General features: G+C 60.1%; 1 protein-coding gene across 3 annotated transcripts; it reads right to left on the bottom strand.

Moving 5' to 3' along the window:
* Window positions 1–486: 486 nt before the first annotated feature.
* On the bottom strand, window positions 487–12,444 carry SLC44A2 (solute carrier family 44 member 2 (CTL2 blood group)). Of its 3 annotated transcripts, none has more exons than XM_066340417.1 (22): window positions 11,219–11,653; window positions 10,027–10,075; window positions 9,834–9,907; window positions 9,670–9,754; window positions 9,497–9,581; window positions 9,266–9,382; window positions 9,123–9,183; window positions 8,862–8,985; window positions 8,524–8,607; window positions 8,189–8,301; window positions 7,891–8,022; window positions 7,611–7,710; window positions 7,409–7,501; window positions 7,064–7,148; window positions 6,707–6,969; window positions 6,537–6,631; window positions 6,050–6,153; window positions 5,647–5,720; window positions 5,465–5,535; window positions 5,245–5,333; window positions 4,799–4,883; window positions 487–3,102 (listed from the first exon to the last, which is right to left on the bottom strand). In XM_066340417.1, the coding sequence occupies exons 1-22, from the start codon at window positions 11,253–11,255 to the stop codon at window positions 2,996–2,998; spliced, it is 2,127 nt and encodes a 708-aa protein (XP_066196514.1). In that variant the 5' UTR covers window positions 11,256–11,653; the 3' UTR covers window positions 487–2,995. The 3 variants fall into 3 exon arrangements, with proteins under 3 accessions (XP_066196514.1, XP_066196512.1, XP_066196513.1); XM_066340415.1 differs by lacking the exons at window positions 487–3,102; window positions 11,219–11,653 and adding exons at window positions 3,111–4,417; window positions 12,402–12,444; XM_066340416.1 differs by lacking the exon at window positions 487–3,102 and adding an exon at window positions 3,111–4,417 and having other exon boundaries at window positions 11,219–11,658.
* Between the last annotated feature and the right edge of the window lie 714 nt (window positions 12,445–13,158).

Raw genomic sequence — 13,158 nt, 5'->3', positions numbered from 1 at the left:
GAGGGGTTTGATGTCAAAATCGCCTTTTTATGAGGGCAACAACCACAAAATCACCTTTTTTGGAGGGAGTTGACCTCAAAAGTGCCTTATTTTGAGGAGATTTGGCCTCAAAGCCAGCTTTTCTGACGGGGCTTGACCTCAAAAATGCAGATTTTTTAGTGTCTTAACCTAAAAAACATTGAATTTTTGAGGGGAACAACCTCAAAGATGCCTTTTGGAGGCATTTGGCCACAAAAACACCTTCTGCCTTTGAGGACCAGGGAAATAACATTAAATAGGTGACCAAACGAGCACTTTGCTCCTTAAAATCTCCTCTCAGAGATTCTATGGCTCAGAGATTGTTGGAAAATTACTCAGATTCAGCCAAAACTCCCCCAAAACCAGTGACCCCTGACTTTGAAAACAGGTGAACAAATGCTGAAAGGGCCGTTTTTGGGTGAAACACGGTGGAATTGGTGTCACAGGGAAGGACACGACAGAACAAGGTCCAAACAGGCACTTTTTTATTGTTGGTTGTGACGCTGAAGGAACCAGCACAGAGACTCCGGGGCGTCACAGCACCGTTAATGCCTCAAAAAAAAAAAAAAAAAACACATGAAAAACGAGCAATTTCGTGTAAAACCTCAGCCCTGCGGGGTTTTTAGCACTCTTTAAGGGTTGTTTCCTTTGCCCGCAAAACAATATCATTTGTACGGACAGAAGCCACATTTCTAGACAGGGGGATAAAGCGCTGTTATTCCAAAATTCTGTCATTTAATGCCTTGAACACGGAGCTTTGCCTGGGGGAAGGAACCCAGTCTTGGAGTGAAGCTTTTCCAGATACTGAATCTCCCCGGACAGCTGCCCTCACTCTGAGTTTTCCCAGAAAAAAAAAAAAAACCAAAACCCTAATTTACCAGAATATTTCCCTCACTGCTCCCAATCACAGTCAGTTTTCACCTCTAAAAAGCCACACGGGCTTATTGGGAATAAAAAAATCCTTAATTCCCTTCAAATCCTGTGTTGCTGGGAGGCAGCCGAGCCAGCCCGGCCTCCCCAGTACACGTTTTCCCAAATTTCTTCTCTCCTTCACCACTTTTCCTCCCAGCCTTCCAAATTCCTGCTGGTTTTTACCTTTTTAAGCAAATAAACCCAGTTCCTGCCCCTCCTTGGCTGCTCCCCGCAGCGTTCCCACACCCAAAGGGTCAGGATTTAGGAGGAAAAACAGCCGCAAATCGAGGAGTGAGAGGGAATTCACCCCCAGCACAAACAGTCTGAGCAGAAATAAAACCAAAACCACCCCGAAACCTGCACAGGGAGTGGAAAAACTGAATTAATCCAGAACCAGCATCAGGAGCTGCAGGACACACGTTGGAGGTGCTGAGAATGGAAGTAAGTGGAACAAGGTCTGGTCATTAATCCCTGAATTATTCACACTTAAGCCAAACACAGAGGATTTGCCTCTTTTTAGCTTCATTAAACCTTTTCTGTTGAGCTTTACTGTTACTTTTTAAACTTTGCTTTCACCTTTCCCTTCATCTTTCTGTCTTTCTCTTCAGCTTTCTGGTTTTACCTTTTCCTTCATTTTTTTGGCTTCAATTTTCCCTTCCACTCCTCTGCCCACTGATCAGCTGCACTGAAAAACGAGGGGGAAAAGGGAAAATATAGGGATTTAAAAATAAAAAATTAGGGAAATTACAGGGTTTGATGCCAGCTAGGGAAGCTCTGCCTGGCAGCGTCAAGAGAAAACAAAACCTGCCCCCAAAAATTCACTGGAAAAGCTCCAAATAACCATAACTAAAAATATCCTGGAAAGCAAATATACACAAGCCCTCAAAGCCATTGGATAATTCCATGGGAACGTCCCCTGGACGATACAAAACCCAAAGGTGGAAGGGAACTGGGATAAAAAGCAGCCAAAAGATCCCTCTCCACCAATTCCTAGGGCCAAATGAGAGGGGAAGGTGGGAGCCCCCCAGCCTCTGGGAGCTGGGAATTGTCCCCCAAAGCCTCAGAGCCTTTCTCTAAGTCCTTTTTTAACTAATGACCCCCTCAAAAAAACTCCCAATTGCCGGCGGCGGCTCTGCTCCTGCGGCTGCCCCGGGTCTGAGGGTTAATTCTGTTACATTTCAGGTTTGAGTTACTTAGTTACATTTTAGAGTTAATTGACACCTTTTCAGATAAAAAAAATTTCCCTTTTTCCCCTCCTGGCGGGAGGCGTCGGCGGCCACTGGCTTTGCTGAAATGCCCCGGAATGAACCCAAAACCCTCCGCGCCCCCTCCCCATGCTCTGGGGGGGGCTGCCTCAAAACCCTGATGCAGGTGAAGCCTTTGGGGACCTGGGGAAGGGTTTGCTCCAAACTGACAATTTTGGGAGACCAGATGCAGATTCTGGGGAGGAGAAGCTGCAGATCCTCGAGGAGTGCAAGAACTACACAGAGCCTCAAGCCCCAAATTCTCCTCGTGGCCCCCTCGTTCCCCTCCACCCTGCAGTGGCTACAAAAGCACTGATTAGCTTATTCATGAAATAATTCATTAATTAGGGCCCAAAACAGGGCCCTCGGGTGTCGACAAAGGGCAGCAAGGGACGGGAAGTGATTCCAGCCCGCCCCAGCTCTCCGGGGCAGGAATGAACAACGGGAATTCAATATTCGGAGGGGACACAAGGAGAACACCCCAGGAGGAACCTGAACCTCTGCGCCCAGACCCGCTCACATCTCCCCGGGTGCGAGGAAAGGCCGAGCACGGAAGGGATCAAAGCGGGACCAAACACAATTCAGCTCACTCCGGACTCTCGCTGACCCCCCGGGAATTGGGATTTCTGCCCCGGGAGCAGCGCTGGCACGGGGCCTTGCGCCTCGTTAGCGGTGACAAGCTCGTCATCGACACCGCCGCAAGGATTTAAGGCCGAGTCGTCAACAATCCGCATTTTTTACCGACTCCCCCGCGCTGCCGGGAGGAGGGGAGTGGGTGGTCCAAGGTCCGGAGAGGAGAATTCCACGTGGGACGGGCGGGGCTACGCCTCGGGCTGGCCTTTGTTGGTCTTTTTGAGCAGCTTCCTCAGGTTCTGCGACATGAAGTAAGGCTTCTCCGCCGAGCCGTCGTTGCGCTCCAGGTCCTCCACTGCAAAAAGAAATCCCCCGGCCCCGCGGCAGGGACTGGTGTGATGGAGGCTCCCGGGATCCTCTAGCGATTCCCAGGTTAAACGAAATATCTGGATTTTCGTGGGACTGGTTTTTTCTCCCCTCTGCCACAGCAAACCCGGGAATGGCTCAAGGCGATTGAGAACAAAAAGGAAATCTGGGTGTTTTGTTTCTCAGGGGGGAAAAGCTGGACGGAGCCAAGGGCAGGAGGGACCCCTCAGCTCTTCCCAGCAGCTCTAGAGACAAAACAAAGCGGTTCCCCTCGTTCTCGAGGTGCCAACGAGGTGGAAAAACAACACCCCAAACCAAACAAAGCCACAAAGCCCCGGGCTCGCGGCGCCCAGGGGGTGTTTTGATAGGGATTTGGATCCTTCTGGGATGGAAATGGGAACATCGACACCGCGGCTTTGTCCTGGGAGGATCTGGCTGAGAGCTGTGGCTGAGGATGAGCCACAAAAACACAAGAGCCGTTTTTTTAAAAAACCTTCATCATTTCTGGGCGGTCTGGAGGAGAAATCCCAACCCCTCCATGCCTGGAGCGAAACCCTCCGACCCCAGCGGCCACCAAGTCCCACCGGCCTCCGGTGACAGCTCCTGCCCCGGAGCCACGGCTGGGACGGGACAGGGACAAGCTGGGATAAAGCACCCGGTGTGAGGCCGAAGCTCTGCAACCTCGCCCGAGATCCTTCAAAATTCTGGTTTGCATAGAGACGGGGTGAGGAGGAGGGTGAGGAAACGCCAAGGAAAAAAGGGTGAGGAAAGGCCAAGGAGAAGGGTGAGGAAAGGACAAGGAAAGAGGTGAGGAAAAGGCCAGGAAAGTTTTGCTGCTCTTGGCTGAAGCAGACACAGAGGCAACGGCCAGAGCCCAGTTTGGGGTGGCAGAATCCATCCCACAGACCCCTGTCCCTCGGTGCTGGATCCCTGGTGCCAGCCACACCAGCACTCCTTCAGGAACAAAGATCAAAACCACGGCAATCTCCAGGCACCACGCTCCTCGCCGGGCACTGGCAGCTCCCCCAGCCGACTCCACTCGATGCAGGAAGATGGAATTTTTTGGGGGCAGGAAGGTGGATTGGACACCATCAGGAGCTGAGGGTCGGCACCCACCACCCTCGAAGGATTTCCAGGGGACACAGCTGGAGCCACTGCTGGGGTTGGGGGCCTGCGAGGGTGCTAGCCTTGGCTATCGGCGCTTTTGGAAGGTTCTAGATGCCCCTTCAGCAGGATCTCGCTGAGCTCAGGGGACATGTAGTAAGGCCTCTCCTGAGATCCATCGTTTCTCTCCAGATCTTCACCTTTTCCAGCCCCGGGAAGAAGCAGCCGTGAAGGGGAAGAGCAGAAAAAGCAGTGGGAGAGACAGGGCAGAGGTGGAGGACGGAGAGCACGTGTGACCAGAGACACAGGAGGGGCGGAAGAAAAGGAAAACAGGGGAAAAAAAAGGGAATCTGAGGTTAGTTGTGGTTAATTCCACCGAGCCCAAAGCACCAAATGGAGGGAGAGATGCAGGAGCCCATGGATAGGCTGGGGGTCTCTGCAAGGACAGCAGGTGAGAACGCAGGTGAGGAGCCAGGAAAGGAAAAAAAGCAGGAGAAAACCACACAGAGGGACCCCGGGACTGGGAGCAAAGGCCCGGACTGGACACCCCGATGGGAGAGGGGGTTTGTGCCCATACTCACAGAAGCAGAGGAAGAGGGTGTCCACGCACATGCCGTACACGCTGAAGAACCCGTGGGCGATGAGGTAGGAGCCCACGATCACCGTCTGCAAGAGACACCAGACGCTGATGCCACGGCCAGCAGAAAACCCCCAGAGCAGCAGCAGCAGGAGGAAAGTGCTGAATCCCACATTCCCCAGGGGGAAGGAGGAGAAGTGAACAGGGCAGGACTGTTTGCAGCAGCCCCGAGTGGGGACAAAAGGCCTCAGCCAGCGCTGGGTGGAAGCCAAAGTGGGCAGCGGGGCGGGCGCTGCGCCAGAGCCACCAACAAAGGGCTCATTGCACCAGTGGCCAGGAAAACACCTCCAACAAAGGAGGCCCTTGAGGACCCGGCTGTGGGGAGGGGTTGGTGTGGGGCATCTCTGTGCTCTCCTCCTGAAGTCACCCCAAAATGAGAGGGCAGCTCACCAGAATCGGCACCCAGTAGTAATTCAGCGGCGGCGCCGTGTCCTGGACCAGCTTTATCCGCTGGGTGAAGAAGAAGAAGGCGAGGACTCCTGGGAAAGCGAGATGGAACACGGGATGGAAAGGAGCAGCTGCACGGGAGGGGTGGCTGGAGCAGAGCTTTTGGGACAGCACAACCGGTGACGGCAGCTGGATGCCCCAGGGGGAAACTTCCAGCACTTACCCACGCTTCCCACAATGAGGAGCTTCCCGAGGAAGAAGAGGAAATCCGTGACTTTATCTAACACAGCCACCCTGGAGACAGGAGAGGGATGAGCCTCCGCATCTGCTCCCCGCCCTGAGCTCCGACAGAAGCAGCCAAGGCACGTGTGACAAACGCCGTGGGGTGATTCCCCCAGACCTCACCTGATGATGTTCCTCATCAGCAGGAAGAACGCGTTCCGGGCCGAGGTGCAGAAGTTGGTGCCATAAATGGCGATCTGGGGTGGAAAAACCGGGCAGAGGAGAGAGAGAAACGGGGCTGCACTCAGTCCACCACTCAGGGGAGGGTGCAAATCCCACCCTGGAAGTGCTTCCTCCTCCACTGCCGGGTCAGGCATGGTGGAGACCCAGAGCTGAATACCCCCATGCGCACAGAGTCCTCCCCAAAGCCCACGGGATGTGGCTGAGGTCAAGGTTCTCCAGCCAAAACAGCCAGAAAACATCACAAAGCTCCGTGTTCCCGCAGCACTGGGGACACAATTCCCAGGGAAATCTCCTCCTCGGCAGCCCCAGCCCTTCAAGGGCATTGGGTTTGGGTGACTCTCACCATGATGTAGGCATTCCTGTTGAGGAACTTGATGAATTTTTCCAGGCACCAGAAGCAGCACTTGAGGCAGCTCAGGAGGAACTTGGCAAACTTGTTCTCGGCGGCTGGAGGGCGCAGGGAGAGGGGTCAGCACCAAAGCCAGAGGAGTCAGATCTCCCAGCAGCCACCCGAAGGTCCCTGGTGAGACCCTGCTGCCACAGCTCCCGCACCCAAGCCCTGTTCTCTGCCCCTGGGTGCCCAGTGTGAGGCCCAGACTGCTCTTCCCACCTCCCTACTCGCTGTTCATTTCCAATGAACCCTTGTATGGAATTCCTTGGCTGAACCTTCAGCCACAGCACATCACCTGGCTGCTTCCCCCCGGCAAACACCTCACAAAACCATGGAATTTTGGGCTGGAAGGCGCCTTGCAGTTCATCCCACCACAGCCCAACCCCACCCATTTCCCCATTCCCATCCCAACCCCACCATCTCCCCATGCCCACCCCACCTTTCAGCCGGTGGTCCAGGTACTCCAGGGTGACCCTGATGACCTGCACGACGGCCAGCACCAGTGAGCCGAAGGCCAGCGAGCCGGTGTGGTACCTGGGGACAGACCCCCGTGGTTATAAAGGCACAACCCCCCGAGCCCCCCGGCCACCCCCACGGGGCCGGACGCACCGGAGCGCGCGGCCGAAGGCGGAGAAGAGCGGGAAGGCCGGCATGTCATCAGGCTTCTTGAAGGCCCAGTAATAGGAGGCAAAGGCGCCTGCCAGCGTCACCTGGCCCAGGGCGATGATGAAGTTGGCCAGCCAGAAGAACATGAAGACGTTGAAGAACTGCAGCACGATGAGGTACTTGTGGTAGGCGGTCTCGCCGCCGTAGAAGGCGAAGAGGCACTGGGCGTCGGGGCACAGCTTGGTGACGTTGCTGGTGTTGAAGGTCTGGGGAGGACACAGGAGACAGCACCTGTGGTCAACCCAGAGTGACCCCCGTGGTCTCACCTGTGCCAGGTTCTGAGTTTCCCCAGGTGCTCACCTCGGGCTTGCAGGTCTGCCCAGAGAACGGGCACGTGGACTCATTGAACACCTTGTAAACGGCCTCGTTGGAGGTGGACAGGAAGCTGCGGGTCGCCGTTAAGGAGAGGCTGTTTTCCAAACCCAACCCTAAATCCAAACTCTAAATCCAAACCCAACCCTAATTCCAAACCAGGCTCCACTCCGCCCTCCCCAAGCTCTCAGTGCTGCTCTTCCACCCCAGGGTTTGTTTTGGGATAAACCTCAGAGATTTAAGGTGGATCCGCAAGCTGATCCTGTTCCATGCTTGGGGAGACCTTGGACTTCTGGGGACAGGGACACAGGGAAGAGGAAGAGGAAAGGATACACGGCAGTGCTGGCCCAGTAGGCGATGCAGAGGCACAGCAGGAAGAAGGTGCACAAGGGGAACAGCAGAGACGACATGACGTGACCGACGGCCCTGCGAGAGGATGATTAAACCCCGGTTAAACCCCGTAAACCCCAGTAAAACCCCAGTTAAAGCCTGCAGCAAGGAGTGACAGCGGCCGTGGGGACAGGGACAGCCAGACCTGCTGGCCTCCTTGATGAGGGCGATGGCGATGAGGATCCTCTTGCGCAGGAAGATGAGCAGCAGCACGATCACCAGCTCCAGCACGCAGAGGATGATCACTAGGAGAGGAAAAGAAGCCCCGGGCCAGCGTGAGGCCCACCTTCACCTTCCCCAGGGAACCCCCAAAAACTCCTCCTGGGAATGTCCAGCACCGCCCCGTGGCTGGGCACCCAGCAAAGCCCCAAAACCCGCTGTGCCCCTCTGTCCTGGGAGGCATCCAGAGGAGGACGGACACTCACGGAAGGCCAGCCAGGTCTGCCGCAGGTGGAGGTAGACACGGAGGTCGGTCTGGAAGCCCAGGTCTGTCAGGGACACGTCTGACCCCGCTTCCCCTTTCAGCTTGGCATATTCCATGTAACAGTGGAAGATCCCTGCGGAAAACAGCAGAAAATTCTCCAATTTGCACAGTAAAGGCAGAGCCGGCGAGGAGACGCCTGGAAGGACACGGAGTGTGAACTTCCACAGGGCAAATCCCACTGGGAACAGGGAAAGGGGAACAGGAAAAAACCAGGGAGAGGCTCACAGCCCCCTGCTCACCATATCCCAGCACCAGGATCAGCATCACGATCATCACCCAGACCATGATCCCGGCCAGGAAGCGCAGGAGGACGATGAAGATGAGGCTGGCCACCATGGCGATGACGAGGCCTCTGCGGGAGGAAGGCACCCAGGCGTCAGTACCCTCCCACCGGGCCCCAGCGCCCCCAAAACGTGACAACCACAGCGGGGACAGACAGCAGTGATGTCCCTGCTCGTGCTTTGTGCAATGGAAATTGCAGAAAAGCCGGGGCAAGAATTGTAATTCTTGCAAGAATTGTAATTCTTGTAAAATTAGGAATTTAAAAATTCAGGAACCCCTGAGTTGTGCTCACATGATGATCCAGTACCAGGACACCGTGTAATCCTCAAAGATTTTCATGGCCAGCTGCCGGGCCTCCAGCACCACATTGGCTTTCCTGCAGGGGAACGGGAAACACCGATGGAGCAGGAGCCGGGGGGAGAATCCCAAAACCAAGAGAATTCCACAATTCCGCACAGCCAATTCCCTGCAGCTGTTGGACTGTGCCTCTTCTGCCGCCCCCCAAATCCCAACACGGGATTTTGGCGCAGGATTTGGCGCAGGATTTCTGGCAAGCACCTGATGCCTCAAAGGGGCGAAGCAGAGCTAACAAAGCAGCCTTTAATTAGGGGCATCAGTCCCGGGACTCACTTGGCCCCCTCCAGCAGCTCAGTGACGTTCCTGCGGTGCCCCTGCCCGTCGTCGTAGGTGGTCTCGTTGCCCACCATGATGACGCCATTCTTGGCCTGGATGGCTGGGAAGCATCTCCGTGCCACTGCCGGGACAGAGGGGGCGGCTCAGCTGGGAAAACGGGGGTCCCAATCCCCCCACGGGACCCCAAACAGCCTCCAGGAAAACCTCTGAGAGGAGCCAGCGAATTGTTAATGAGCTGCTTGTTAATTGCTCACGTACGTGGGGTGCTGGGAATGAGCATGGCCGGACACTCCCTGTCCTTCAGCACCTCCAGGGGAGCCTGGATGGGGACAAAGGGCAGGACGTCAGCACTCCGGGCAGGAATCACCCCACAGCACGGAAACCCCGACCCCAAAACCCACCTTCCGTGAGCTCCCGAACTCAGAGGTGCAGAAATTCCGATAATAGTCCAGCGAGGTGGGGTTCCCCTGGGCAGTCAGGTACGTCATGTACCTGTCCGGGCATTTGCTGACACAGATCTGCACGGGAGGGTGACATGGAGGAGCTGCAGGCCCGGATTTGGGGACTAGGGATTTGGGAACCCCGGATTTGGGGACCCCAGATGCCGGGAACACCGAGGGGCCAGGCCCTACCTGTGTGGTGGGGCACTGGAATTCCAGCAGCACCAGCGGGCTGGCGCACTTGACGATGTCAAAGTAAAAAAGGAAAGGTTTTTTCCTGCAAAACAAACCAGAAAAACCGCCCGGTTTGGGGGAAAGCTCCCCGAGGGATTCGGGGTCTCTCCAGCGGCACGCCCGGCACTCACTCGTTGGGGGTCCCCTGCTGCCCGCAGAACTGCCCGCGGCTGTCCGTGGGGTGGATCACCTTCCGGGGGTCCCCGTGGGTCCAGGCTGGGGGGCACAGGAAGGGGACAGTGTGGTGACCCCCCTCTGCAGCCCACAGAGCCCCCCCCAAGCCCCCAGGACGTACCCACGACGCCGACCACCACGTAGCCCACGATGGCCACCACCAGCAGGACGCAGCAGACGATGTCCGTGCAGCCCCTGCCGGGGGGACAGCAGGGTTGGGGACCCTGGGTTTGGGGACCCCGGATCTGGGGTCCTGGGTTTGGGGTCCTGGGTTTGGGGACCCTGGGTTTGGGGACACCGGGGTCTCTGCTCACCTGTCATAGATGGGCCCTTTGAACGTCGGGTCATATTTCTGTGGTGTTCCTGCGGAGAGGAAGAGGAACGGGAATGGGGAATGGCTGGGGCGGGAGGAAGGCACTCCTCCTCCTCCTCTGCCCCGCAGCACTCAGTGACCGGAGCCCAGCGACCCAAACGCTTCCAGAAAACCCAAAAAAATTCCTCAGGATGAGCGAAACGAGGAGGAAAAACATCTCCGGATCCACTTCCCGGCCTTGGGAACAACGACCCCCTCGGAAATCTCATTCCCGCAGGTGGCTCTGCCCCAAAAATGTCCCCGAGGAGTGGCCAGCGGGACCCGGAATCCCACGGGAACACCAGGGACACGAAATTCCACGGAAGCGCCGAGGGGCCGCGGGGCCGGAGCGGCGGTACCGGGGCGCGGGGGGGTCACCGGGGGTCCCGCCGAGCCCCGGCCCCGCCGCGGCCTCCCCGGCGCCGCCGCTTTATTTTTAGGGTGGGAACGGAGCCAGCGTGGGAGCGGCCCGGGGTTTAGGGCGGATTTCGGGGGGTCACAGCAGCCCCGCGACAGGGAAAGGTCGTTTTTGGGGGTGTCACGGCAGCTTTGGGATATTTTGGGGGGGTTCCGGAGCTCGCTCCCTTCGCAGCCCTTTCCGGGGGTCTCCAAACCCCCCTGAACAGCGGCCCGGGGGGGTCAGAACCAGCAGCGATCCCGGGACTCCGCCGGTCCCGCCGCGGTGACGCCCCAGAGAACCGCCGGAGCCGGTTTGTCCCGGCGCCCGCTCCGCCCGGGCCGGTTCTGCGGCTGCCGAGGGCAGGGCGGCCCCAAAACCGCGGCGTCTTCAGCCCCCCAAAACCGCGGCGCCTTCCTTCAGCCCCCCAAAACCGGGGCCCCCACCTCGTGCGGGGCGCGGCCGCTTTTGCTTTCGCTTTTCCCCTTTTCACTGCCCCGTCTTCCGCCCATTTCGGGGTTTGTTTTTGCGCCTTTCCCCGCGGCCGTTTGACTCCTCCCGCGCCGACCCGCGGGGCCCCGACCCCCAGGAAATCCCCCAAAGGTGCCCCCAAACCGCGCTGGACCCCCCAAAAGGGCCCCCGACCCACAGCGGGCGGCGCCCCCCGACTCGCCGGGAACCCGATCGGCGCCCCCCGACCCCGGGGGAGCCCCCAAAGGTGCCCCTGGACCCGAAAAGATCCCCCCGAGCCCGTTACCGTGTTTGCCGTAGTAGTTGTCCCCGTGTCCCCCCATCCCGGCCAGCGCCCCGAGCCCCCGGAGCCGCCGCCGCTCCCGTTCCCGTCCCCGTCCCCGTCCGCGCCGGGCCGGGCTGGGCTGGGCTGGGCCGAGGCGACCCCGCCTCCGTCACGGCCCCTCCGAAATCCGCCCTCCGGGGCACGAACGTGGCCCAAACCCCGCCCCGGGAGAGCGGCGGCTCCGCGGTGCACCGGGGGACACCGGGGGGAGCGGGCACCGGCACCGGGGGGACCGGGCAGAACCGGCTCCGTCTCCGGGTGGCGATGGGGGGAACCGGGCTCTGACACCGGGGGAACCCGGTCCCGGGGTTACCGGGGGAAACGGAGGAGCGCCGGTACCGGGAATCACCGGGGCGCGGTCCGACCCCGCTAACCCCGGTCCAAAGGTTGCGGACGGGCGGGAAGTGTCCGGTTCCGGGCGGGAAATGCCCGGTTACAGCGGGGAACGGGCAGGCGGGCGGTGCCGCTCCCCCCGCCCGCCCGGTGACGCCGGTTCCATCCCCGCCCCGGTTCCATTCGGTAAATAAATCACCGGCGGGATCCCGGCGCCCATAGGCCGCCGGTGATGTCAGGGCTGCGCACAGGGAACAAAGGCTGGCCCGGGGGAGCCCCCGCCCCGGGAAAACGGGGGACGCCGAGGGTCCCGCCGCTCCCCGGGGAGGAGTCCCGGCGCTGCCTCCGCTGTGGGAGCGGGCACCGGGGACACCCCCGGGACCCCCGGCGGAGGGCGGCGGCCCCAGCCCGACCCCGAGCCCCCCGACACAGCCCCGAGCCGCCCCAGCAGCGCCCCAAAAACAGGCGAGGCCCCTCGGGGGTGGCCCAGGGGATGGTCCCTGAACCGGGGCTGTCCTCAGACTTGGGGTGGTCTCAAACCCAGGGCCCCCAAAACCAGCGGGATCCCCGAGGCTGAAGGGTCTAAAACCCCAAAACCAGGGGGCGTTCCCTAAACCCCGGGGGCCTGAGGCCGGGGGGGGTCCCCAAACCCCTGAGGGTCCCCAAAATTCCCACAGGCGGGGGTCACAGCCCCGGGGAGCGCGGTGCCCAGAGCCCCCAGAGGGGTCCGGGGGAGCCCCGGGAGGGGTCCGGGGGAGCCCCGGGAGGGGTCCGGGGGAGCCCCGGGAGGGGTCCGGGGGATGCTCGGTACCGTAATCGCCGTCCGGGTCCTTCCTGCCCGCGGGCCGCTCCATGGGCGCTCTCTGGGCGGTTCCCCCGCCGTCCCCGGGACACCCCGGTACTCCCCGGTACCTCCCGGTACCCCCGGGCTGTGGCTGCGGGCGGGGCGGCTCCGGGCTCGGCCTCCGGCACCGACCCGCCCCCGGGGCCGGGCCCGGCGCCGTCCCGCCCCGCCCGGGGCTCCGGCGGGACCGGAGGATGCGGCGGGGGGGACCAGGGGGTCGGGAGGGGTGGGAATTCTCCAGGGATGGGGGGTCTGAGGGCACAGGGACCCCCCGAGGAGGATCCGCGGGTCTGGGGGCGAGGCAGAGCGGGGGATGTTGGGGGACAGAGACCCCCCGGGAGGGGTCTGGGGGTGCGGGACCCCCCAGAGGGGAGGACGGGGGGTACAGGCACCCTCCCGTGGGGTATCCGGGGGTCTCGGGGTGCAGGGCCCACCCAGGGTGGGGAATCTGATGGTTGCGGGGTGCGAAGACCCCTCATGAGGGGCCGTGTTGGGTCTGGGGGTGCAGCGCCCCCCAGGGTGGGGAATACAAGAGTCAGGGGCTGCGGGGACCCCCCAAAAGGGAGAGTTTTGGGGCACAGAGACCCCCCCAAGGTGGGGGCACCCAGATATCCGGGGGTCCCAAACCCGCCGCCTTTGAACCATCTCGGGGTCCCGCCCCACGTCCCCCACCCCAAAACGGCGGGGTTGGGCTGGGGGCGGCCAAAGCCCCCGTGGAGTGGCG

The sequence above is a fragment of the Sylvia atricapilla genome, unplaced genomic scaffold (genome assembly GCF_009819655.1).
Source record: "Sylvia atricapilla isolate bSylAtr1 unplaced genomic scaffold, bSylAtr1.pri scaffold_81_arrow_ctg1, whole genome shotgun sequence".
Classification (NCBI taxonomy): domain Eukaryota; kingdom Metazoa; phylum Chordata; class Aves; order Passeriformes; family Sylviidae; genus Sylvia; species Sylvia atricapilla.
This window is presented reverse-complemented; position numbering and strand designations above follow the sequence as displayed.

Bases quoted from the DNA above. Each gene is read 5' to 3' on its own strand.
- SLC44A2 (XM_066340415.1), bottom strand. From the start codon at position 12,444: ATGGAGCGGCCCGCGGGCAGGAAGGACCCGGACGGCGATTACG. The intron at 8,608-8,861 runs GTGAGTCCCGGG...GTTCCCCTGCAG, and splicing joins GAGCTGCTGGAGGGGGCCAA to GAAAGCCAATGTGGTGCTGG. The intron at 4,884-5,244 runs GTGAGCTGCCCT...TGTCTCTTGCAG, and splicing joins ACTACTGGGTGCCGATTCTG to ACGGTGATCGTGGGCTCCTA.